Source organism: Cebidichthys violaceus, unplaced genomic scaffold, assembly GCF_023349555.1.
Source record: "Cebidichthys violaceus isolate CVI_PGR_0920_01 unplaced genomic scaffold, fCebVio1.0.p SCAF_8, whole genome shotgun sequence".
Lineage (NCBI taxonomy): Eukaryota > Metazoa > Chordata > Actinopteri > Perciformes > Stichaeidae > Cebidichthys > Cebidichthys violaceus.
In genome coordinates this window covers 8622180-8649449 of record NW_027176964.1, presented here as the reverse complement: position 1 = coordinate 8649449, position 27270 = coordinate 8622180, and the positions used below count along the sequence as shown (strand labels likewise).

The following is a 27270-nucleotide window of genomic DNA, read 5'->3' as shown; positions in this document are numbered from 1 at the left end:
GCATAACTAGCATATCAACTCGTTTTATGGCTTGTGTTTTGTGAGAACAAAGTGACCTTTGACCACCAAATTCTGGTGGTTCAAGTGGATGTTTGTGGGAAATTTGAAGTCATTTCCTCCAGGCGTTCCTGAGATATCTGGATAAAAAACAGACATTATTTCCATCTAAGATGCTGGGACTAGAGAATGTTTGTGTTTTCTTTGAATGCTGAAAAAAAATACATCAAAACAAATTGTTTTTGGAAGGGAAGATCAACTCATAGAGTAATACAATTCTATTTCAGTTTTAAGTCTGCCAAAAAAATCCTAGATGCAAAACTTCTCAAATGTTCAATGTTATCTTACTACAACCACGTAGCTGTACAAGAACTTGGCGTGAATAAAATACAGCCTTGGCCAAATCGTGATAGAAATTAAACAAAATCAAAAGAATAAGTTCAAGATTCCCGATCTGACGAAACATTTGGTGCCAACTTTTGGTTTGGACACATTTCAGTCAGTGTGAAAAGGGAAGCTAAAATGGAAAACTTCAAGCTCATTGCAGTGGTAGATTAGTTATCCGAAAAAGCTGTTCTCTGACAGCCAAGCATGTAAAGCTTATCAGACCCCACACACACACCGAGACAAAAGGCTTTATCTGTGCAAGGTGTAAAACATAAGCTGTGATAAAAGTCTCTCTATGCTGATTGCTGGAAAACCACGTATATTAGGTGTGAAGTCCTGAAAACACACTGCGCGTGATGAGGAAAACCCATCTGACAACAACACAGCTCCCAGGGACAACGTCGGTAGCGAGTTGCTGCAGAGTTGAAGTAACTTGGTGTCTTGATCGCGAGTGAGGGGAAAACGGAGTGCGTGATCTGCAGGCCGATTGGAGCAGCGTCAGCAGTAATGTGGGCGTTGTAACGGACCGCTGTGTTCTCTATTAAATCAACACTTTTCTTGATGGTTTTACTGCAGTTAAATGGGGCTCAAAGCTTTTACTTAAATAACAAGTATGCACAGTTTATGACGATACATTAGCTTTTGAAATATCCAAATAAGTTTAAAAAAAGGTGACAATCATCATTTAATCTTGAGGATCAAATCAAAATAGCACATGACACAATGTTTAGTCCAACAAACGTTTTTAATTGAAAGCGCCGTAGTGGGCTAAGGTAGCTTATTATTCTCCATTGATGGCCTCAGAGGGAACGTATGTAGATGATATATTTCACACACTGAGCGACACAGAACCAGAAAGTCTTCCTTAAAGCTTTGGAGATCTAAATAAGTCCCACACTAAGTCTTGACATATTGCCGGTCCACGCCGATCCTTTATGTATTAGAAATTGGTCCCTTGGGTCTCGTCCTAGAAAACATCCTGAGGAAGACAGTTGCTGAAAACCTGCTCACACATCATGCTGTCCTCTCCCTCCGGGTTTCCTCCGACTCCTCATCACGCTCACTCCGTCTCCGAGGAAAGGCTAAATCTTTGTTATAAATAATTGAGTGACTTCAAATTTGTCTTTTCCTCTTTCTTTATCCAATAAGGTGTCCTGCAGTTTGCCGCCGTGAAAAATTAATGGCCAAGTGCCATGAATTATTAATCAATACTTAATTACAACCAGCAAAATGAAGGAAAAAAAAAGACTTGACAGGAAATTGATGGTGTTTTGACTGTAGACATCAGAGCTTGAATTGTTATGGACGAGGTTTGAATTGGATCTATTACAGCTGTCTAGTAATAGTGTCAGAGGGTGAGAAGTGGGGGCAATACCTCAGTGAGCTTTATATCAGGGACATAAATGGTGGCAGACCAACAAATATGTCAGCTGTGTGTGTGTGTGTGTGTGTGTGTGTGTGTGTGTGTGTGTGTGTGTGTGTGTGTGTGTGTGTGTGTGTGAAGGGGCAGGGAATACTATGCTACATTTGTTACTGAAATGAAAAGTTAGTTAATTAATTGACTGATTGACAGTAAATGAATTGCTGACTGTTTATGAAGCAAAAATGACACGCATTTGCTTCTTTCAGCTTGTCAACAATGAGGATTTGCTGTTGTTTTTCTAATCAATGTAAATTAAAAAAAATTGTTTTAAGTTTTAGACTGTTGTTTGGACAAAACAAGCAACTTTAAGATGTAACCTTGGGTTTAATAAACAGATTTATAATATTAAAGAAACAATGTCAGTTGCAGTGCTGCTCACATGCATTACACCTTTTTTTGGTATTATAGTATGTTCATTATTTAAAAATGGCAGTGACTAGTTGGCTGTAAGCGTCCTCCTCAGGCCACACATTTGTAACTTGTCTTAAAGCCCCTGAAAACTCGCTATAAGTATGCTATACTGCATCAAATGTGTTTGAATGAGCAACAATCAGTTGTTTTTGAAAACATAGCTTCTATATATTTTCTAGAGAGAAAATGTGACTGTATTTTCATTTTATCGATGACATCATATCCTGATGTGACAGTTTATCTTTACGGTTTCCATGAATACATACATGTGACGACAGTAGCAGTGAATGGCTGGCTTCGACCCTGGTCTCGGAGCGCCACTAGGTTAACAGTATACTCCTCCCCTGGTCTCAAACCAGTCTGAAGAAAGGAAGTGATGGTGCTGGGCAGCTGTGCAGTCATCCCTCCGTCATTGTCCTGGGAGAAACACAGAGATAGAAGGACTGTAAAGCAAAAACTGTTTGCATATTTTGAGTAAATGCCAGATACCGTGTGGCTTAAACTTCTCTCAGTGGAGATAAGGGATCTGGCAGATAAAAAGTATCCCCATCAGTATGACATTAACAGTGACTCATGCAGTTAAATTCTATGCAGTAGATTTTCTGAATGGTATTTTTTTTTTACAGAATTGAATATTTCTGGTTGGTTTAGCACATTCAATTCCCAATCAGTGTAGCGTACTGTATATATGCTATAGTGATATTTCTCAGGCCATATTCTGCCGAGGCAGCACTCTGTTCATTTCCAAAGGCCTGTCACTCATCCATATGGAGCGCCTGCTATTCCCAGCTGTTCTCTGAGAGCCAGTGTTGCACATGCATTTCCTGCCGACAGACAGATGTTAACACCTACTGCTGCTCAAAGATCCCCAAAAAAGCCTGCGCTATGAAAGGCTCATATTAAAACAGAACATATAACAGCTTGCTGCTTTCCTGAATCAAAACTGTAATTAGAGATGTAATCCATTTAATCACCTCAGCTAAATTACCGGGGTGGGCAGTAACACACAGCGGTAATGTTCCAATAACAATTGGTCCTCAATCTCAATAATAATACAGATGAACGCTAAATTATACAAAACGAATCAACGACAGTATATCTCCCATCTCCTGTGTCAGTCGCTGGTAATTAGCAGGCGGTAACATCCGGGTCTCAAAAGTGAAGCCAATGCGAAAGTGCCTCAAACTTGCATTCTTTCTAATAGCCAGCAGAAGGCGACTCCTCCGGTTGCAAAAATAAATTAAATTGAAACAAAGTTGAAGAGAAAATGACTCTACTTCTCACTTGATGTATTTCTTTAAAAATATTATGAACATGTGTTTGTAGCCGCAATCAGTATTTTGAGTCTTCTTCAATACAGCATGGTGTTCATTTTGTGATGTATGGTCCCATTTAGAGTAAGATAGACGATAAAGCCAGGTATGCTTTAGGGAGTGGCTACCATGTGATTGACAGGTCATTACCACAGCCTTGTCCTGTGTGGGAGTTGACCTGTGTTTCGTCTCATGACTTCAACCCTTTCACAGTGTTTTCAGTCCATAATTGTAACATTTTGGGAGAGGTGGGTAGTAACAAATTACCTTTACTCTGTTTGATGTAAATTGTACTTGTCAAAGTAGTTTTATAGCAATACTTTTTACTAATACTAGAGTAGAATTTAAGAGAAAAAACATTAGTTTTACTCCGTAACATTTGGATGGATTCATTGTGCTACATTTATTTATTTATTAATCTATGCATTCATGATCCGTTAAAAGGCAAGTGGTCAGCTTGTCAAGCTGGTCCCAGGTCTGCTGACGCTCTGTTATACTACCGCAGCCACAAATTCACATGCCTCTCTATTCAGAGCAGCATGACTGGAACCTCAGCAGGGGAGGAAGAAAGGAAGTACAGCTGGTGATGTGAACGTCCCCTAACATTAACCGTTATGGCTTTTCAAATAGAGCTAGCAGCTTATATTTACAGACAAATACACAGCTCGCAGTGCAGCAGGCTTTGCTTGTGAATGCTGGTCCAAAGTCATAACGTGCGTCAGAGAACCGTGCCAACAGTAATTCTGTCTTTTGCGTTAATGCTAATAAGTTAAATAATATATATATATACACACATTATATCATGTTTCAGAACTACTACTCCTTCTTTCAGTCATAGTGTGAATATTCAAACTGTGTGCAAGCCATGTGCATTTAGAAAATATATTGGCCGTTGCCATATCCAGATGGCAACGGCCAAAATGCTGAACTCGAGGCTTCAAAACCTTAAGTCCACAAATCAATGGGTGACATCATGGTGACTACGTCCACTTCTTATATAAAGTATTCAGGTTATTTAGTCTTCATTCTCTTTGCTGACAAAGTTGCTTAGATGAGAAAGGACAACAGACCTTGTGGAGGTAGTTTTATTACTTTAATTTAAAACTAATAGTATATATATATATATATATATATATATATATATATATATATATATATACTATATATATAATATATAGTATATATATATATATATACATATATATACATACATACTATTAGTATCAAACATATATACATATATATATTTGATTGCCCATTCATGCTTCTTGGTTACTTATTAGATACGTTTATAATTCCATACTATATATTTAACCCTTTAACCTATATAAAAGTATTACAAGCTGTTTGGAATGCAAGTGTTTTTTGTCCCACCTGATTTCTTCAACAAGAATCTGCTTCAGAGGCTCAATTGAGCCTTAAAGATTGATTTTTCCGTTATTGCCTGACACTGTCTCGTCTTCCCAGGAGTCAAGGAGAGTGTCACAAAGTACATCTGAACAGTGTTAAAGGCATGATTTAACATCAGGTCAAGTCCATGTCGACATCATGTGAACACATGCATTATACAAAGAGAATACTGCATATTCGCACAGCCTCATCATGTGTCCTGACTTGTAGGCTTTGCACATTTGCTAGACTATTCAACGTGAATCACAATGCTTAGATACTTCAGGGAAACCTCGACAGTTATGCAGGGTCATGTGTGCTTTTTCAAAAGAAACATACAGCAGCTTATCCAACAATAAAAACAATTAAATGAAATAAAGGAAATAAAGGAAACTGAAACAGCTTTTGTGTCCTTGATAAAGTCACAAAAATAATATAAATCATTACTGAGAATATTTCTTATAGCCATATGTGACTCTATTTGCTATTAGAACTAATATAGCACTAGTAGAATGACTTATTGCTTTACAGCTTAATCAATGTATTACAAAAAGCCCAAAATATACATGGTGTGGTAGGGTTGTGCTGGCAGTATGATGTTTTATTGGAGCATCAAATGTATAATGTAGCTGTTTCTTACAGTGTCACCGGCAGGTCTCAAATCTGGCCCTGCCTCACTCTCTCTCCCTCTGTTTCCTTTTTACAGAGGAGTGAGTTCTGTGTTTGAATAGGCCAATGCTTTCATGCCTACTTCCATTACAAGATTGTCAAAATTCACAATCCCCATTGCTGGATTAAATCCACAGGGGGTGGGAGCGCCAACTCGTAATATGATTTCCCCCATGGCTGGAGCGAGGGAGCGGACGCGTGGAAAGATACGGGGAGGAACGTTTACAGAAGAGGATGGAGAGGAAGACAGAGGTGAAGGAGAAAGGAAAGAACAGAGGGCACCTTCGGGGGCAGAGAGGAAAAGAAGGTTGGAGATTTTGACCAAGAGGTGGAAGGGAAGTAGAAACAAGAGATTAGGAGGAAAAAAGGGTAAAGGGATGGGAAGTGCTAGAAGAAGAGAGACCTGAAAGATTGGAAAGAAAGAGAAAGGAAGGCTAAAAGCAATACAATGAAATTAGGAGGCCCATCCTTAAAGGGATTGAAATAACACAAAAAAAGCATCTTAACATCAGATTTGAGGCTGGACCAAAGGATATCTCCCCCGAGAACACCTTAAAGGAGAAAACCAATTACTGTGAGAGGGCATGAGATTAGAGTGCAGTGAGTACCTGAGTTTACAGCGGGAATTAGAAAGAAAAAGCTTTTTGCTTTCTGGCTTTGAACCTGGCCCTGCAATGGTTTTACCAAGGGTTATTCTGCAAAAGGGTTTAATGGCTCATCCACCTAATAGCCAATAAGCTTAAGACAATCCGCTTGTCTAATTTGGTATGGGGCTTCAAGTTGAGGAAAAACCCCAAGTAAACCTAAATCCATCCAGTTCTTTTTCTTCCTGTTTCTACACAGAAATTGAAAGTCATTTATAGAATTAGTGAGATTTGAAAAATAAAAAGTCAGTTTTTCTTTCTGTTCATCTCACACACAAGGACAGTGCTCGTGTCTTTCAGCCTGCTATAGTGCTGTAGACTCACATTGGGACGGACAGCAAACACATACACTACATACACATACACTGACGGGCAAGTTCACAAGGAATGGATTTGGGCCGCTGATAGCAGGCGGCCCCGCCATGTGCCTTTTGTGAATTAGCCTGCGTGTTCACACAGCTCTACTCTACCTTGGGGATGAAGCTGATCTCCCATCCATCGAAGGAATAGTAGAAGGGTAACCACTGGACCTCCACTGACGTCTCTGTGATGTATTTGAAGACTAAACCATCCGGATTGGAGAGATCTGGAGAGGTAGCCAGAGACGTATTATTGTTCTTCAGTGACCCACACAGACCATAAATCACTACTCCATCTCAGTGCTAAACCGTTCTCTTTTACATTTATTTTTCTGTTGTGTTCTTCCCTCTGTCTTTATTCATTTTACTATGTTTCAATCACCCTGATGCTGCACTAAATGTTAGGATTGACAGTTTTTTAACAAAAAAGTGCTGTTTGTATAAAATGATCTGATCATCTGCCTGAAAAAAAACTGATCAACAAGCAGCTATTTTCTGCCTGCTGAGAGTAGACATAGGACTGATGATAGTTATATAGAAAACCCCTGCAGCATTAGTCCATTAGTTTAAAACAAATGACTCATATTTAACAAAATGCTAAAATTACTTCTTTTTTTTTACAAGCAGCCGTGTCCTCATAAATCTTTCCAGATAATCAAATACTACATTTCATAATTAAGTTTCGCAAAGACAAGCCAACAAATCACATCACATATGAAAAATGGTTGCATCAAACTTAATTGCCCTAAATTGACTTTCTAACTCTGCTATCACTGAAATTAAAGTCACTTATCTGTGAAATGGGGGATAATTTTAGCAGCCAAGACTGAAGTAATGGCAATAGTATGTAGGCAGCTGATGTGGAGTGGATACAATATTCTGTATGGCATTGAAAATAGGCTTTTACTTAATCAGGGGATCGGTGAATTTTCATACCTCTGATAATCATGGAATAGTATGTTTTTCTAGCCGATCCAATGATCCGCAATTAACACGGGCCAGGCGGTACTCATTCAGACGGTGTTCATATTTGTGAGTGTGTGTGTTTGTATGAGTGACATCAAGCAGGTGTTACAGTTGGGCTTCATAACCAGTTGGCACAGAGGAGCAGGTGGTATTCTCACTCTATTGACACTGAGAAACACCTTCGAGAAGATTCAACCACCCAAAAAAAAAAGAAAAGGTGAGAGACAGGGTGTGTGTGCATCCCCATGGGCGGCTGTGTCCATGTGAGAATGCATGCACAGCACACATTTGAGTTATTACATTAATATACCGTTGGTCATGAACCAAACATGGCCGCAGTGGAATATGCTTCAGGGCTCCCATGAGGACATTTTGTCAAAACAAGCCGACAGGACTGCACTTACAGGTCGAAACGGTGATGCTGGCAGGGACGCTGATACTGTTGTTAATGACAGCGAACACGTTGATGTTGTACTCCATGCCTGCCTCCAGGCCTGAGATAGTGTAGGTGGTAGTATTGCCTGGAATCCTTATCTCTAGTTGCACACCTGACAGAGGAGACAGGTCAAAAGATACACTGGTACATTTAAACTGTGTTTGCTTCAGGACATTTTGAATTAACTGAAACTTAAATCACTATCTTCCCTGTCTCGAAAGGCCAGTGTAGCTCTCCACAAACCTCCAGGGCTGCTTGGTGTGTAGGTCACTAAGAAGTCTGTCAGCACAACAGACCCCTCCCACTCCACGTCAACGGTGCAATCAGTCACGCCTCGTATCTTCACATTCATGGCCGGTGCCACTGTTGAGACAAAAACACAAATCATGAGTAAACTCTTTTGTGTTTTTATGTGTGTTTTTGCAATTGTATTCATAAAATGTAACCACTATATCACCTTTCGAAAGATTCACTAGTATGTTGCATGTGTCACAAGATTGCAGTTAGCCATTAGCCAAAGTTTTTCACACACATAATTCATTATTTCAGTGTATTTTAGTTTAGTTTATTTGACACACTGAGAGAGAGCAGCCCACATCACACACATCTGCATATACATGTCAGGCATTTCAATATGCAACTCATTCTAATTTCCTGCTAAACAGAAGCTAAAGGAACAAATATCCATGATGGTATTAAACCTCAGCAAGCTAAAGTCAGCAACACTAACTCTAGTCTGCTGGAAATGAGTTCCCCCAACACTACGGAAGTGGTCTTTTAGATACTCAGGGGCTTTGTTGTTGTAAAATGTGCACCACGCTGAGCTGTAGTTGTATGGCTCTATCCTTCAGAGGCAACCACTCGAACTGTGGGAATATTTGTTTGAAAATGTGTGGTCTTGGGTTCAAATCCAACACAACACTGACTAACTTGTTCTGAGAGATCTGTCGTAAACCACTGATAGTCAAAATGACTGACAGCAAGAGAAACAACCAGCAGTCTCAATGTTGCTTTATTGATTAAATGAGCTTTTCTAACTAAATCCTGGTTCTGTTGTTCACTTTCCCCACTAATGCTCTGTTCACACTAAGATTGACACAGCAACAGGCTACAAGTCATTTTCAATAGAAGTCAATGACAAACTGACGCGCTAGAAATGAATGGTTTCAGTGCTCCAGTGACCCGGTGAAGGCGTTTCACCCTGTTCCCTTTGGTCTAAAAGAAAGGCTGTTAGTCAGTTCCAAGTGCTGATTAGCAACATAACTACGTCAACAAGAGTTTGAGCAAAACTTCTACAGCAACTCGACAACAATGTAACTGGCCACGCTCGGCTGTTTTTGTTGCTTTTGTCACTCGTAGTGTGAACATAGTTAAAAAAAAAGATCCTATACTGCTAACAGAAAGTTTTAAGAAATCTAACCCTCTAAAACGATAGTGGTGATACATAGTTTGCTAACCCTAAATAAATAGTTTTTGGCCATGTGAAAAAAAAACTTATTGTCTACAAACAAGTTTTTAATCTTCACTTATTCTTCACTCACTTAACCTCAATTTGTTCTCATCCTTTTGTGAAGCCTAAAAAAATCGAGTAATCAGCATGTCACAATACATTTTCAGTACAAGCAGATCCTAAAACATCTACACTTAATAGAAATAAGAAGGGGCACTGAACTTTGTCCACTTGTTATAAGTACAACTTTCTGAAATCTCTGTGTTTATGAAGCAAACCATTTCTTCGCTGACTGTCACAGAGTCATACCTAACAGACCACGGTCGACAGTTAACTCATTAAAACACTGATCAAATCGCTCATGCACATTTTCCAGCACCGATGGACAACTTTTTATGCACGCCGTTACCAGCCGCAATATCAAGCAGCCCCTCCAACTCCCGGGCTCCCAGGCATGCAGTCTTCTCCCACTGCAGTGCCTGATAGTTAGCCCTTGTGTGAAATCATGCTCTCCACTACATAGCAGCAGGATCAGTAGGGCCGTGACAAGGATTAATTGTGGAGAGTCCACTTTAACGGCGTTATCAGTGTGGATGGAAAATGGACCGCAACACTGATGGATATACCCGGAGATTAAAAAGCCAAATTTCAGTAATGAGAGCCTCTTATTTTAGCCGGTCAGGCAGGTTCCCCTTTCACTGCATGCTGTGTCGTGCAGAGGAAATGAAAGTAGCGTAAATGTACCATCAGTACCATAACCAAAGTACTTAAAACTATTGCCAACGCACACAACTTTGCTACATTTGCCATCATCTCGCTTACTAAAAACAGTCTCTGCATCCGTAATCTTTAAAACCAGACCATACGAGAGACTGCATTGTGTGGCTCAGTGCTTACATGAGAGGGAGAAGCACTGTCATTCACTCGGGCTGAAGTGGAGATCGTCAAGCCATAAGCCTGAGAGGTGGTGTTGAATGTAAATGAGGAGGCATAAACAACAGTGTTTACAGCTCCCACTGCCAAAAACAACGAGGGGGGGGGGGGGGGGGGGGGGGGGAGGTGAAGGACATAAAGGAGGCGAAGACAAGACAGAAAGTACAAACAGTTTGAGTCGGAGACAGATTCACAGACAGACAGAGGACGGGAGTGAAGACGAGACAAGCAGAAACTCAGGAGAGCGAACGACTAACATAAAAAGACGGTTAAATGAGGGAGAATCAGGATGAAACAGTCAATGAGAGATGGGGAGGGGAGTAAAGTGAGTTTGATAGTGTGATAAACAACCCCTCACCCTCCTGCGATACAGGAATCTACAGCACAGCACTGAGTTCTCCTCGGGGGAACCTCTGGACACTCTAGTAGCCGTTTCGGCTACTTCCTCACACACTCGGCAGATGGGCGCATGCCGCACGGTAGGTCGCTCATTTACGAAAACAGTGAACCTGCACCGGGGACTAATTCTGCAGCATTCAATTAGCTGGATTCATTTCATCAATTACCCTCGGCTTTGTCACGTATATATGGAGGGAATAACAAATCAAATGAAGGAACAATAATCCACGGCATAGGAGAAGAGTGATTGAATGAGGTCATGCGAGGAGGCTGAACAGACGAGCTGCTTGAAAGGCTTTAACTCACAGAGAAAGTGAAGGGCAGACTCTCAAGTTCTCCTTCCGGTTCTCCTCTAGAAAGTTAGTCAGAGGAGCTTTTTACTGAGCGTACTGCAAAGACGGAGAAGCATCGAGCACCTCACCTTGTTGTTGCTACGTGAAAAGGTCATCAACGTCGAGCAGTTAATTTGAATGCAAATGTGTTGTTTACTCTATTGTCGTCCAGGAGTGGTTCAACATTTCTCAGCTGCAGAGCATCGACAGAGTTTCTGACCTTTGGGAGGGGGACAGGGTCCAGCTTCAGCAGTGGGTTTCAGTTCCTGCCTTGCTCTCCTTGTTTTCTCTCTTTCCCTTGAGGCTCATTTTGTTCCTGGGCTGCCTACGGGGTCTTAGGATGTCAAACAGTTTTTACAAATTCTCTCAGTCAGAATATGAAAACAAAGAATCACCAGACGCGATGGTGAATCTGAACGTGTATACATGTGGCAGAAAGGCAGATTCTACATAAATGTGATATTACAAATACACAGGTTGTATCATTTGCAAACTAATTCATGTGCTGACGTTATTTTTCTCTTTCTCAAACATGTATCTTTTTAAAGGATTGCTTCAAAAGGGCAGCTTGCTGAAGGTTATTCACGAATGTTGCCTGTAGTCTTTAAATCTTATTAGGTCTTATCAGTATCTTATCATAGGCATATATAGCAGTATGTACTGAATTAAAACCTTAAAGGTAAAACTCCAGCTGACAACGGAGGTCAGTGAATCCCCAGAGGACTAACTTACCTTCAGGCTACTTTATGTGATGGAATTCTCTTGTTAATTCGCTTATAAACTGAAACTTCCAGTGTGAAGTACAATATTTTGGCATGTGCGTGTAACAGAAAACATCTGAATAATACGGATTGTTAATGCTATTTTCAGTGTTTCACCCTTGAATGAGGTCAAAGATTGAATCTGCTGTTGCTGAACTAAATCCCATGACATTGACCACTGTGCTAGGAGATTGTTTTCCTCGATCTGTGTTTTGTTTGGGTTAACACAAACCACACCATAAACCACACCGTAAGTCAGGCTGGGTTACCTGGTTTTATAGATTTTAACATTGGTGATCCCGGATAACAGGTATCACAAAGCTGGCAGCCAGCTGTCTCTGATAATTCATTTACCAGTCCAGCTACAAGATTGGATGCATTTAGATATGAGAAGAGAAATCAGGTACTTGTGGTGTCTTAAAATAATATTCAACAGGATAGAATAAGAAGCAAAGACAGTCATGTTGCAGTTCATATCCATGTCTGTCCAAAAGTTCATCACATCATGTTTTTATTCTATTAAACATATGTGTGAAATTGTCATAATAAGCCTATTCATTCTAGAGTTTGGCTAAAACGTGTTCTGTGAGGTTCAACCTCTAATCAGTTCAACCTGACTTAGTGGACGTTTGAGCCAAGTTTGAAGAAATTCCCTCAATGTGTTCCTGAGATGTCGTGTTCATGAAAATGAATCAGACGGATGTACATATGTACGGACAAGCCGAAAACATAATGCCTCCGACCACAGCATTCTCACCAATGCAGAGGCATTTAAGATAATAATAATATTAATAATAATATTAATAATAATAATAATAAATAATTTAACAAATGTACCCCTGGGGATAAATAAAGTATACATCTATCTATCTATCTAATAAAAAATAAATACCATAACTAAATACTACAAGTGGTCTACGAATAAGTATGGGAATTATTATATATGCCATAATATACAGTTTACATATTAAGTAGTTTTGAATGACAAGGGAGCTATGATAAGTTTAAAGGATAGTGTTTATTATTCTGCCCCTTTTGAAATACTCATTTTGTTGCTATTTTATGTGGTGTTCATATATGATACAAACTAAAAACCTTTTGGGGTGTCATATAGTAACATTTCACCCGAAACAAACTCCTCCAATTTGCAGATTCACAGTTTCACCTGCTCTGAATAATGAAACTGTTCATGTAAAGGTTTGAATAAAAAACTCCTGGGTGCTTGATGTGTATTATTGTAATCTTAGTGCAACGCTTCTGTAAAGTATATCCAAATAGACACACCGCATTAAATAGCTATAACATTTAATTATTGGTGAAACATAAATTAGCTGACGTTAAGCTAAACCTATACTGAAATGCAAATTTGGTTTCTTATCCTACACTCACTAAAGCATCACAAAAAGGAGGAACACACTAGACTTTAGCTAAAACTCTGTGTTTATTTTAGTTTACAAAATACATACCGTCAAATATCCTTTGTCATAGAGGGGAAGGAAAAAAAGAGAATCAATTTCTATTCAGTGCAGGAGAATGGTTATGGATATTGAGTGGCTTTTGTCACAATCTACAACTTTAGTCAAACCTCAATAACAGTGTGTGTTCCTCAAGCTGAAGAGGCAGACTGTGAATGGCACCAATAAATAGTGTGGCCTTTCGACCGCAGCTTAAGTTATTGTGTGAGCGTGTGACGAGGCGGACTGTCACATGTCTGTCAAAGCCCTATTTATATCACAGTTAATGCAGTTAATCTGGCTCATAATACAACTGATAGACACAGAGCTACTTTATAAAAAGCCATGCTGTTCCGTCAAAATTGATTGATGCAATACATCAGCATAGTTGGACAATAAACAAACACGCCATAAGAGACATTAAGCTTCTTTGTAGTGTCGATACGCCACACACACACACACACACACACACACTGCAGAACTTTAAAGCTGCCACACAGCTCTGAGACCCACAGCTAAATGTCAGTTGTCTCCACTGCCGCACTCAGAGGATGTCAACAACGTGACAATGTCACCGCCACTTTTCGACTGTAGCATCAGGGCTCATTGAAATGATTGTGGAATTCCTCTGCCGTCGAGATTAAATGCCACTCTTCAGCACTAGTTGATCTCTGCTTTGCGGGTGGATCCATGTTTATGTAAAGATTTACAGTATCCTCCCCGTACACCTGGAACACCCCATTTAAATTCAACAGCCTCCGTAATTTTTCATAGTGGGGGAATATTGGCCACTGTAATGGAGCAAAAATACATCCCGCTTTCTTCAGCTTTTGATAACATGAAACACTTAAGCCTGTCACCCTACAGGTCTCTGGTAATTGAACTGCTTCGTTTTGTATTCAGCAAACTATCCCCTACCAGCGTTGGCTATTTTAGCCTCTAATTGCAAAGAAATAAGCAATTCGGAATCCCTCACTTTGAACAGATATTTGACGGGGATGGCAGCTCTTCTGTCTGTCCTCATCCTTCACTTTGTTGACAGCTGCCTCAAACGGCAGAGCGGCATCCGATATTTTGGCGTGAAGAACTCGGTGCGAACAAAGGGCGAGTCAGTCCCCTGTTGTAGCTGTAATCTGTTTGCAAACTCTCAGCACTCCATGGCACATGAATGCCAATACCCACACTACTGTATTTGTTATATATTGTATAAAGTGCTCGGATTAATTAGTTGCTTAATCAATAAGTCAATCTTCAGAAAATTAATCCCCAACCAAATTGATTCCTGTTTCAGTAATATATTGTGCAAAACAAATGCACACTTATAGTAATAACAGCGTAACATCCTGTAACCATGTAACGAAGGCCTGTGCTATAAGCTTATATAAACATGTATACGAAATCCCACAAGGGTATGGAGCGGCCAGCCAGTGAGAGATAAACAGTCAGCAAGGGAATGATTTTGGAGGTAAAGCCTCTGCACATTGTGATGCCACTCTTCCGTCATTTACACTGATCTTCATTATTGCATATGTTAATGAGTTTGCCTACCCGACTGTAAACATGTAGAGGATTATTATAGAGGAGAATTAGACTTCAAGTGCGTTTTAGCCCACACAGTCTGTAAATAGCTATTAATATTGAAAACCAGCATATTCCTGACTGATCAGAACTTTTGTAATTAACAATCATTTGACCTTAATTATTACCTTTTATTTATTTATTGACACCTTGACTTTAAGATTTATCGAGACATGCCACAGTGATTGTTTATGTATAGTTTTACTAGAAACGTAAATGCACTCTAACTGAATGGAAATAAACAAGGTTATTGTTATTTGAATGTATTATTATTATAATCCAAAACTCCTTATAATAAAGTATGTGGATTGATTTAAAATGCCTAATCTGCTGTTTGGCCGCTGGCGCTGATGTCGGGTGGTTCCGCTTCTTGCCACTCAAAATGAACCATATAGAGCAGCCAGACAGTGGTGTATTAAACAAAAAACTGGATTCACCCCGAGGTAAAAAAAAGCAAGTCAGCATCCCTGATTGTAAAATGTATATCTTTAGTTTCTGACATAGTGTATGTTTGATAACCAGTATATAGGACTTTTACACCCATCGCTATGAAAATCCACTCCAAACATCACGGTACTGAATATCACATTCACAGTGTTAGAGCATCCAAAACTAGATTTTCTAACTTTAATAACATCTTACATTTTGTTGGTGTTATTTATCTATCTTCCTTCAATGCACTTTGTGCTGCATTTCTTTGACAAATCAGTTATTTTTTAATATTTTTTTATAGAATTGCTCCCAGTAGGTTAACCGGATAAAAGACACATTGAGATGCCATTTCTAATGACTCACTAGACTGTACTCTGAAGTGTGCTTTTAATGTCACCACCCAAATAAACCTCAGAGATAGGGCCAATTCATGAACAGAAAATGTGTCCACATTACAATCAATATCTCCCGGCAATGGAGGCACTCAATCTAACGGCGCAGCTTTTAATTTTTAAAAGCAACCTGCTCAAGAATTCAGACTGAACTGTCTGAGGGTCACAGAGTGCCGTTGTGGAATCTGTTCAGGCTGGATTTCTGCTCTGTGTTACTTGATCCTGGCCACACTGACAGCAAGTGTAACAGGAAACAAGTTTCTGCTTCAGGGAATTCAACCACAAATGTCTTACAAACTACTTTTAGTGCTTGACAACAGTCAAGAGGATTAAACTGACCAAAAGGTTAAAAAAAGTAATAGCCTACCAGAGTTGCAGTCATCTCCTGCGAAGCCATCCTGGCAGACACAGAATCCCTCCTTGCAGACTCCCTTCTTGCTGCAGTTGTTGGCGCAGTAGACCAGCGAGCAGTCCTCCCCCACGTAGCCGGGCCTGCACTGGCACGTCCCGTTGACGCACAGCCCCTGGTCCGAGCAGTCGTTGAGACACCTCCCGACCATGCAGTCTTCGCCGGTGAAGGACTCCTCGCACACGCACTCCCCGTCGATACAGAGACCGCGACCCGAGCAGTCCGAGGGGCACCGCGGCTCCGAGCAGTTGTCGCCCCCGAAGTCGCGGTCGCACACGCAGTCCCCTTCCACGCACACGCCCTGGCCGGAGCAGTCGTCCGGGCAGCGAGGCTCCGAGCAGTTTTTGCCGGCCCAACCTTCCTCACAGATGCAGCCGCAAAGGTCAAAGCTGAAGCTGCCGTGGCCGCTGCAGCCTGGGACAAAGTCCAAATGACCTGGGTAAGAAAAAAAATATATATATATATACATTATTATGTGACAAAATGATGCTTGATTCAAAAGATGACAATGCAATCAAACCTAAAGGGATAGTTCAGTTTTGGAGGATTATCACGTACTTCTTTTATTGTAATATACACTTAGACATGAACATATACAATCCTCTTCATGTTCACATTAGCACTGAGTACTAGAGAGACAGGACATCATTGAAAACCTGTCTCATTTTGTGCATTTCCATCCAGCCACCGTCCTCTCTGCCTGATCATTTCATCCTCATTCTGATTCACGTCGTGACTGTTGCAGATAATCATATTCCCACTGAAGGGATGGAGCATTTTCAGAAAATATTTGAATGGGGTGATGGTGTCAATAGAGCAGATCCTTTAACCATAATATAGCCTATAACCCTATCCATTCTCGTCCCCTCATATTATAATGGCGGCATCTCCTGAATAGTGAACGGAATTTTTACCAGTCGCAAAAAGGTTTCTCCACACCTTTTAGACCGAGACTGCGTGTGGAAAAAAAAAGTCTCCCTCCAGCATTATCATTCTGCTGCCGTCTGTCTCCTCTTCATTCACAGTATAAACAGTTTTTTTTTCGACATCTTTTACTTATAACACCTGTTTTTTTTATTCCTTTTCCCACATATGAGACTGAGTCTGTTTTGAATGCATTTCTTGCAGCTTTTTGTATCTTTCCTTTCAAAAGCCTAATGGGTTGACACCAGACGGTTTTTTTTTTGTGCAAATATTGTCAGTAAAATGGCTTATATAAACGAAACACAACATCCTCCAGCTTTATCCACATACTCTGTTGTCACTGTTTAACAGCACTCACCCATGGCTGAGCTCTCCCCACAGCATCCAGACCCACACTGAGCTCTGAGCAGGGAAACTTCTCTCTCCAGCATCTCCACCCTGGTGGCAAGTTGCTGGATTGTGGTTGTTGCCGGACAACCACATGCAGCCTTTGGGATGTTGATGCGGTGAGTGAATGTTACCTGAAGAGGAAGAAGTAGTACAGTTCAGTTAAGAAGTGCATATTGTCACCTCAGGGCATTAATTAAGCTTATAGGGCAATTTATCGCCAAATTAAAATTATGGGACAATGTGGATTGTGTTAACTCTGAAGTGACACTTACACTCAAAATCTATTTTTTTTAAGTATCAAACACTCACCTAGCTTTGTGGGTTTGAAAAGTGGCAACAAAAAAGGTGATAGTTTTGTCTGTTAGGGAGAACTGAGGCCAGCGTCACTTTTCATGGTGTAATGAAAAATATCCACATGTCCATAGAAACTTATTACATTATCCAGCTCTCCCCAAGGTTGAGTGCAAACCAACGTAGGCACCTAACAAGCTCAACAGGGTCATGTGTCAGATTTCAGTGGGAGGTGCTATACTTGTGGCTAAAATAAGAATATGACTGTGACATTAGCCTATAGATGGACAATAGAGGTGTGGGTTATGGATAGTTTGTGATGTATGTTTTGGTACGTATGCAAAACAGTGTTCGTCTTGTTATTCAAGACACATTTTGGAGAAATCCGACACATGGTGCACTTTTTCCCATCTTGAAAACTGGTAACTATCGGTCCATCAATAGTTATGGGCTAAACAGATGTTGTCCTTTAGATGACGCCTTTGTTGTCGTTTTCTGTGCAACGTGAGGCAGTCTGCCTAAATCACTCACAAAAGGTCTCTTCACACCTCAGTCTTGTGTCATCCTAATCACTGTATAATTCTCTACGCTTTACTACTATTTTAAACAAAATACTGCTAAAACACAAACCTGGCTGTCTGCATCCAGCGTCTGCTCCGTGTATTCTGTTGGTCCACCGGGATCCATTGGTCCCTCCACAGAAGGTCTGGACCCCAACTCAGCATGAGAACCTTTGGATCAAAAAGAATTGGTCTTAAAAGTGTCTAAAAACAACACGTTTGTGTGTCTCTGTGAGAACAAGAGGGGCCTCCAGGGCAATAGATGAGATGACTACAGCGAGTTTAAACCCAAACACTCGATCGATGAGAAGCCCTCACCATCCCCTGGGGCAGGCAGTGCGGAGGCGTCCAGGTCGACGGAGCACAGAGACTCCAAGGGTACATTGATGTTGTAGACGTGGTTAAAGACCACGGGTTGCTCCCGCAGGCTCTCGTTGGCTGAGGAAGTGGAGGGGGGCTGATCCCCCCCCGGGGTCTGTCGCCTCACTCTGGTGGTACGAACCAGCTTGTTGTCTCCTGATGGAGCAGCATGAACGACGCCCTGGAGAGAGAGACAATATGAAACTAAAAAACACGCACGTGGTTTGGACTCAGGGTTTAGTTTTTGTCCTTTATATCTTGTGTTTACAGCAGATGATGGAGTGAAGATTAAGATAACAACCCAGGGAGGACAAAAAAACAAGATGACGCTAATACACAGCACAAGACGGATTTTCTCACTGGTTGGCTGACGAAACCATTTTTACATTCATATTTTGGGTCGTTTTCAAAAGATCTGGTGACAGTTCGGTATTTTAAGATTGTGCCTTCTTTTTATCTGAGAGAAAGCACACATCATTTCTAAGATTGGATAAAGCGAGTAACATTTCAAGGGAAAAGAATGAAAAGCAGAAAATAGAGCCACAGATAGAGACCATGGGATCAACTGAGTACTGTCTTTATGACATCTTGTAGAATGTGACCTTTGTAGATTTGTAAAAAAAGGTAAATAAAGGTAGTTATGATTACTAGCACTATCTGTGTGCAACTGATTTGTTTAATATAGCTTAGCAACCCTAACTTGGCACAGCAGGTCTGTCAAGATTTGGACTTCTCCACATTTTACAAAGATCTGCATTTAAAGAGTTTGGAGGGTGTATGTCTTTTTTTGGCCTTTCCAGAGCTAAAGCACACAAGTAGAAGTGTAGGGATTTGATTAAACTGTGTGTTAATCTTCCCAAATGTTAGCATGTCTGCTTAAGTAGCTTCCTACTAACCACACATTACTTCCGAGGCACATCATTAGCGATCAACAGTAGTTTGTGGGGTTACAGGTGCAGTATTTCCAAACCGTGTGGAAACCAGTCCTGGATGCTGTTAGTTTCAGCGACTACATCCAATGTTTCTCCAGCTTTAGACGCCAGAAAACACTGATAAGTCCTTATCGTAAAAGCCCCTTCTCTTGTTACTTAAAAAGCAAAACATAATGTTTTGAACAAAATGAACAAGTGTGTCATTATTATTATCATAATAATAATTTGTAATGTTGCGTTTTTTCTTATCATACGTTTAATACTAAGAAGCTCTACACTGCAATACTGTACAAGAGCAATGATGTTTCCTTATTTCGATGTCTTCATGGCTCACGAATTGGTTATGATGGTGAATTTCTGCTTGGCCCATGCAGCTTTGGTCTCAAGCATTGTATGTATATAGCCTTCAAGTGCATAGACCCCTTTTTACAAGACTATATTTTAAAACCATAGTTGGAAAGTTAATTAGCAAGGTAGGTGGGTAACTACAGCGGTAGACATGTTAGCCGACGACATTGATGGTCTAGAAATGAGTAACCTGCTGTCGTCTGCCTCTGTCTGACAGCAGGAACTATTCTTTACTGAGCGTTTGGAGTGGTAGCTCTACCACCATTATCACAGCAGAATGCATATGTACATAACAATGCAAGAATGGAAAGCTTGACAGACGTAGCAACAGAAACTATGGAAAGCGGGGCTGAGTGAACAATCAATTGTAACACTGTGCTTGCTCCCTTATGACAAAAAAAAGGTGTACTTTGTAGGAGCAATGCACAGGAAAACAACACTGAACTGCAAATCCTCACTTCTCTCTGATACTCAAGCTGGTCAGTGTGGATTTGTGCCCAGAGTCAAGTGATTAACATGGCTGCCAAAAATAGTAGATTGAAAATAAATAATTGATATGGCGGAATAAAAAAGCCCTGGGCAGCTCCAGAAAAAAATGGACAGGGTTATTTTTTAACCGAACACATTTTTACCTGTAGAGCAAGAAACAGAGCAAAAGCAAGGATCCAGACCGCTGTGGGCACAGTGGCCCTGTGGTGCTGCTGGGCCAGTGGCATGCTGGGAAGAAACCTCACCACTCCTGTGTACTCACACCTGCGGACGAATGAGAGGGAGAAAAAAAAAGGTGGGAAGAGAGAAAAAGCCGTCAGTGGTGTTGTTTGTGTTGCATTAAAAATACATAATATGTTCCAGTGTAGTTGTGATGTGTGATAACATGGAAACATATGTGTTGGTGTGTGTGTGTGTGTGTGTGTGTGTGTGTGTGTGTGTGTGTGTGTTCAGTGCCACTGCCATCAGCTTATCCTCTGTAAATGGTAAATAAATGCCTTTGATCTGAAGTGAAATAATTGGCTTTAGAAGAAAAAAAAGAAACTGCTCAAGGGATTGTGGAACTGGCTAAGAACCTTTGAATGTATTTCACTGTGCAATACCAAATATTTGATCTTTCCACTTGGGAGGAATACAGAAATATTTCTCAGGGAGAAAGTTGATGGATGGATTTCAGTAGAGAAATGGTTTGAGTGATGTCGCTGTAATCCGCTCTGCATTGAATGGGGAAGTGAGAACAGGGACACACTGAAATAAACGCCGCTCGGAGGAAAAACTGATGTGGATCCTTCAAGCACAGTCACACATCAGTACAGATAAAATGGTGCCGAGCTGACATTCGCCTTTAATGTGGCTATTTGACTTTGTTGAGTTGTGTCACCAACAGTAGCTGAATCAAACATCTCACTCAAGCTGCAGAGATCTGTCTATGCAAAGTGTGTCGACAGCTTGTGTCTTGAAAGCACGAAGACGAGACTGAAAAGCAATTATATGTCTGTGTGTCCGCCTGTCACAGCAGTAAATTTAAGCACGATTCCCTTGAGTTTTAGCATGTTCATGTCTGTGTATGCGTGGGCAGAAGACTGATCAGAAGGGGGGAAACACACGGATGAGCCTGTGTAGTCTGTATTGGAGAGCCTCTTTCATCAGCACAATGCATCTCATGTTGGCGAGGCAGGCTACTGCTCTCAGCTGCTGCCTTTTGTGAGGGCCAGATGGAAGACTTCTTATCACACCTAACTGGCTCTGCCTCCATTTTTGATCATTTAGGGAGAAGATGTAGAAACATCAGTGTATCTGCACATACAATGAGAAACAGGGAGAATCCCAGTTTGTGTGTGAGTCAGGCGTCCTTTTAAGTTTGTCTCATTGAAGGAAAATTAAATGTTTGTTGTTTTAAATTCATGCATCCTCACACTGTTCACACAGTCACACTTCCCTTTCAAGATCTTTGGCACACAGGTTGTGTATGTGCGTGGTGATCAGGACCACTCACGTAGAGAACGTTGACACATACAGTACATCACAAAAGTCCCGTAGGGGAAAGACAACTGCTGATATGTTACAATCTACAGCCTGCCTCACTAATGCTTTTAACAATGACTTTGTCCTTGATAGAATACACTCCCAACCAAAGAGATGGAAAATGTTCTACTCCCCTCAAGCATGCTGCGGCCTGACACGACACGAGCCGTTTAACTGGTGAGTTCACCAAACAAATGAGAAGCCTGCCGATGATGAAGGAGTGAGATGGACAAAGCCAACTGGAACCGTCTTGTTCACAGCCATTAGCGAGAGCCGCGTCCCTTCGGCTAGCTTCAGTAGACGGCTCCCATGCAGGCTGAAAACACGTGATGATGATAGATGGTACCGCACGGATGTTTCTCTCACTTCCTGTAACACGCATGATGGGAAAACAGCTCCCAGATCAAACGTTGCCATGAGAGACGCACCGAGGTGAAATTCGAGGCCGATGTGATGTTTGGGAATAACAATTTTGCTGATAGCTGATGCCGATATTGTTGTTGTTTATTTTTGTTTTGTTGTTATTCTGTGCCAGGGAAACAATGAAATCTTCATTACAAAAATAACTGTTTTAAAGTCATTCAGCTCTTTATTACACTATCTTTGAATGAGCACAAATCCAATCATACAAATTATTATTAAAAACTTTACTGTAACCTAGTAAAGAGATTATTTTATGGGGAAAAAGAATTGCTTCAAAGGGCTATACAACCTATTCAATGAGAATATTTTTACAGTGTTTATATACCCCAATGAAAACATACTTTTAATGAGAGATAAATTAAACGGAAAGAAAATTTAGAAAAGCAAAAAAGAAATCAATTAATATATACAAAGATAATTATCTTTCACCTCTTGTGTTTTTCATATAGAATATAATATTTTTGTGTTTCCATTAAAAGCAAATGTTCAGGAGGCATGGGGCTGAACATGTGCCTCTCTATGAAAGGAAAATAATCACACAATGCACCACCTCCTTTGAATATTAATGATAAAAGGAGAGAGAAAAAAATCACTGGCAGCCTTCTACAAAGTAAGATGCATGATAAGCATCACTCTCATCCAAGATGTGAGCCTCAGAGCTGAACAGCCGCTCACTGAAAGCAAACTTGAAAACAAACAACACGTGCACACACCAACCGCTGCACTCACACGTCAAGCCAGAGTCTTTTTATCCAAAGCAGCAGCTGTAAGCTGAGTCTACCCACAAATATCTAAAACAACATTTAGCCAGCACTAAGTTGTTAAGGCTGGCCACTGCCTTCAGCAAATATCATCAAACTTGCGGAAAGGGCGATGGCGGTAAACAAGGTGAATATCAGCCGATACCAATGTGCAGCCGATGAATTGGTTTATTCCTAGTTGCCATAATATTGTGTCTTACACTCGAGTTTGACCAATACTGTATTTGAGGCCAACAAAATCCACTGACAATATCAGTCGACTTGTTTTTGCTAAACACATAACAGTATTTTAAGAAGGATCAAGGGATGTTATTAATTCACTCTTAAACCGTTAAGTGACAATAAGAATTTTGTTAAAAAATATATATATTTTTTTTTCTTGTAAAACCTGTCAAAACTCTGAAGAGCAGCTTGTCACTTTAAGTGAGCCTTCATGTGTCCATGACAATGATGCAACATCGTGGATGCTGACTCTCTGAGACGGGTGAACTGGGGATTCAGTGGCCTGTTTTGCACACACACTGCAGCTGGCGGTAAATGATGGAACAGGTTAATCGTTACAGTTGGGCAGCTTGTTAGCACTTCAACCACAGCTCCCATGCATGTAAGGCACCTATCTTGTCGGTTAACAGTTAATGATCGGTTAACAAGTGTCAGCTTTTGGTCAGAAAAAAACCCGCTAAAGTTTAAGGGTTTGTAATCATAAAAAAATGTCCTAGAAAGAACAATGCGTTTTGGTACAGGGAACATATAAACCTCCTTGAAATCCTTCTTAATCTTGAATAATCTGCATCGTGCCTTTAACCCTCTTGTTATGTTCCGGGTCAAATTGACCCGTTTCAAAGTTTGAAAATCTAGAAAAAATAGTTTAAAGTACTTTTTCTGTATGAAACTTCTTCTGCTTGCCTTATTTAGTGTAATCAACGTTTACAAAAAAAATTAAATAAATATCATGCATTTGCAACAACCCCCTGCAGGTTTATATAACAGAGATGATGTTCGGGTCAATTTGACCCGGCAGTGAAAATGGAGGCTATAAGGGGTCAGAAGTGTCAAGTTTAGACCATTTCTTTCTTTGAAAACGTGAGACAAAGTATTTCTTACTCCCTCCCACCATGTTTCACCCCATTTCTCACACACACACACACACACACACACACACACACACACACACACACACACACACACACACACACACATACACACACACACACACACACACACACACACACACACGCACACACACTCTTTCTCACTACCCCACCTGTGCAAGAAATACAGATACTATTTTGACGGGAACCTTTTATAAACTCCGCCCACACTTAGCAGGGGAGGGTTGCTTGAGAGTCCTACCAACATTACACTCTGCAGATGCATACAACACAGTAGGACAACATGAGCAACAGAAACAAAGGATGAGGCTCTGGAGCACATCCTTGATCACGACAGTGAAATAGAGGAGGATGTGTCTGAAGATGAAGACTATCTTGAGGTCAATTCAGATTATAATGGTACTGATTATGAACCATCAGATGAGGAAACGAGGAAATGAGGAAACACAATCACACACACACACACACACACACACACACACACACCTCATTCATTGTGCTCATCTCTTGTTCATTTTTGTAAATTTTTGTTTCTCAACACTATAAATGAACATAAATTAAGTTTACTTTCAATACAAATCCTTTTGTATTCATTTGGCTTGATTTTGAGTGAGCGGGTAAATATAACCCTGAACAGCAGAGGTGTCTCATCTCTATTTATCTACCTATATCTATCTATATATCACCCCATGAAAAAAAGAAAGTTTCAAAATGTACAAACAATTTAGAAATAAATACATGTTATGGTAGACTAATGCAATTTATATCTAGGTTTTTCCAAAGTACCTAAAAAATTGTAAAACATGTATTTTTCATGAAAACGAGTGAGTTATCCTAATTGAACTATGATCTATGGAGGGGTGAATAACTCCATTCCACTAAATACTGATTTAATTGTTAGTAATGGAGTTGGTGATGAGGTACAAACTATATTTATTAGGATTTTTTGGTTTCTGACCACTTTTGGATAATTAAACATGCACCGGGTAAATTTGACCCGCGAACATTATGGCTGTACCTAAAAAACGAACATAACAGGAGGGTTAACAATAAATAAATACAAACATTTAAATGAATAAATACATCAATAAATCAGCTGTGACTTCAAAATGGCTAATGATATTTCAGACAGGCTCTATGTTATACCAACTTACATCACACTCTGAAGCCTTTTCTCTACGACAAAGAAACAAGAGGTAAAAATAGATATATCGTGAGATAAAAGTGTCACGCAACCTTCTTATCTCACTACAGACAAAGGAGAAGTCTTGCTTTAAGGCATACTGCTTTTAAACGCCTACCAGATATAGACCCATACAGTACATTAACACGACCCTATACATAGTTTTACGCTGGCAATGACACAAGTTTGAAAGAGTTTCAAAGTCACAGGGTTACACTTTAGTCAGCGGGTCACAGTGCAGGCTGATGCCCACAAGCATCTCATCGCACAACGAGAGGAGTTTTTTTTTCATGGAGGCTCAATTAAGGACAGACCCACTCATTCAGAGTGAAGAGAATCAACATGCTGCAGGCACTATAAACTGGCTTCGTTTACTCACTTTTTTTCCCCAGCAGAGAGAACACACGCACACGAAGCACAGTAGCCAACACAAAAAACAAGAGCACTGATACAAACGCCTTCAAATCTACAGTACTGCTGCATTTCCAGGCGTATCCACAACTCTGCACGGGGAAATATACACGCAGAAGCACATAATCACACTGTCACGTATCAAGTGTTTTTTAGGATTTCATTTTCTATACCTCCACCTGCCTTGATTGTAATTAGATCGGTCAGTAGTCAAGTACAAAAAAAGGGAAGCTGCACAGTGCATGTGTATGTGTGTTGCCGCTTATTCACAGCTGAATATTGTGTGTGTGTGTGTGTGTGTGTGTGTGTGTGTGTGTGTGTGTTTCAACGACTGTCTGAGAATGCTGTGAAACAATACTGTCACTTTATGTATTTTCCTGAGATAAATCGGAGGGGTTCACCCCCCTGTGGGGCTGAAATGAAACTGCCTGTTCCAATTCTAACAAAAACCATCAGCACACTTAATGCAGCGTCACAGAGGAGAAGGTAAAATATTCCTTCTATATAGAAAAGGCAACTCTGCAAAATACCCCAACTGTAAAATGAACCACAAAAACCAGCATGCTTAAAAGTTGAGTGTAAAAAAAAAACCACTTTGATCTTGTCTGTAACTTTTTTCCATCTTCGCTAGATTACATTTCTCTCTGAGGTGAGCGTTTGATAATTTTGTCTTGAATCTTTGACAATATCTTTCTCTTTCATCCCGTACTGGTTTACGGGCAGGAGAGTCGATATCAAAAGAGAATTGAATTTAAAAATGCACAGTGTAATGACAGCGATATAGTAATCCAATCTTTGTCATGTGCGTGCTTCAAACAGAGTCTGGTGACATGCTGTGGATACAGATGTGCTGCTGGATAAGAGCTAAATGACAAATAAGTGTATCTTGGTTTTTATGGTAAAGAAGTCTAATAATGAAGGAGAAAAAAATGACTTGACCTTAATTCTGGTAATGATATTTATAATGTCTAAATAATGAATGAATTTCTAAAACAGTGTAAAGATGTTTTTATGTATCTATCCTTTATTAAAATATAGTTATAAAGGAGCATGCTCACCGTCTCTACAGATCCTGGATGAACAAAGTCAACGACAGATATTAAGAGAAACATCTTGCTGGGAACATTAGCTATTCGAAAGACGACAGTAAACTACTCAGCTTCTTTCCTCAGGGAGAAAAATAAACATTTACACACTGATACCATAACATTAGTGTCTGATCTTTCACAAATAGCCCCCAAAGGTACATGAAGAGTCATTAGTGCTCACTCTCTTAAACACAAAGCATGCCCCCATGTAATGGATCTGATACAGAACGAGAAAATGGAAACACATTGTAGATTGAGGACAAAAAAATCCAGTTTGAGTTAAATGTGAATGGAAGAAAAACTTACATCTTGCATTTGTTTGATTTTTACATTTGTATGG

At 40.3% G+C, this 27270-nt stretch overlaps 1 protein-coding gene across 2 annotated transcripts in view; it reads right to left on the bottom strand.

Annotated features, from left to right (window-relative positions):
- The window catches only part of tnr (tenascin R (restrictin, janusin)), a 162022-nt gene that overhangs the window by 49625 nt on the left and 85127 nt on the right, over positions 1-27270 (bottom strand). For both annotated transcript variants that reach the window (XM_068738269.1, XM_068738270.1), the window contains 9 exons: positions 20572-20692; positions 18618-18840; positions 18370-18470; positions 17417-17579; positions 16093-16569; positions 8238-8357; positions 7963-8106; positions 6704-6819; positions 2485-2635 (listed from right to left, as the gene is read on the bottom strand). In XM_068738269.1, coding sequence (XP_068594370.1) covers positions 2485-2635; positions 6704-6819; positions 7963-8106; positions 8238-8357; positions 16093-16569; positions 17417-17579; positions 18370-18470; positions 18618-18840; positions 20572-20655 — 1579 coding nt within the window. In that variant the 5' untranslated portion in view covers positions 20656-20692. The remainder of the gene's footprint in view (positions 1-2484; positions 2636-6703; positions 6820-7962; positions 8107-8237; positions 8358-16092; positions 16570-17416; positions 17580-18369; positions 18471-18617; positions 18841-20571; positions 20693-27270) is intronic.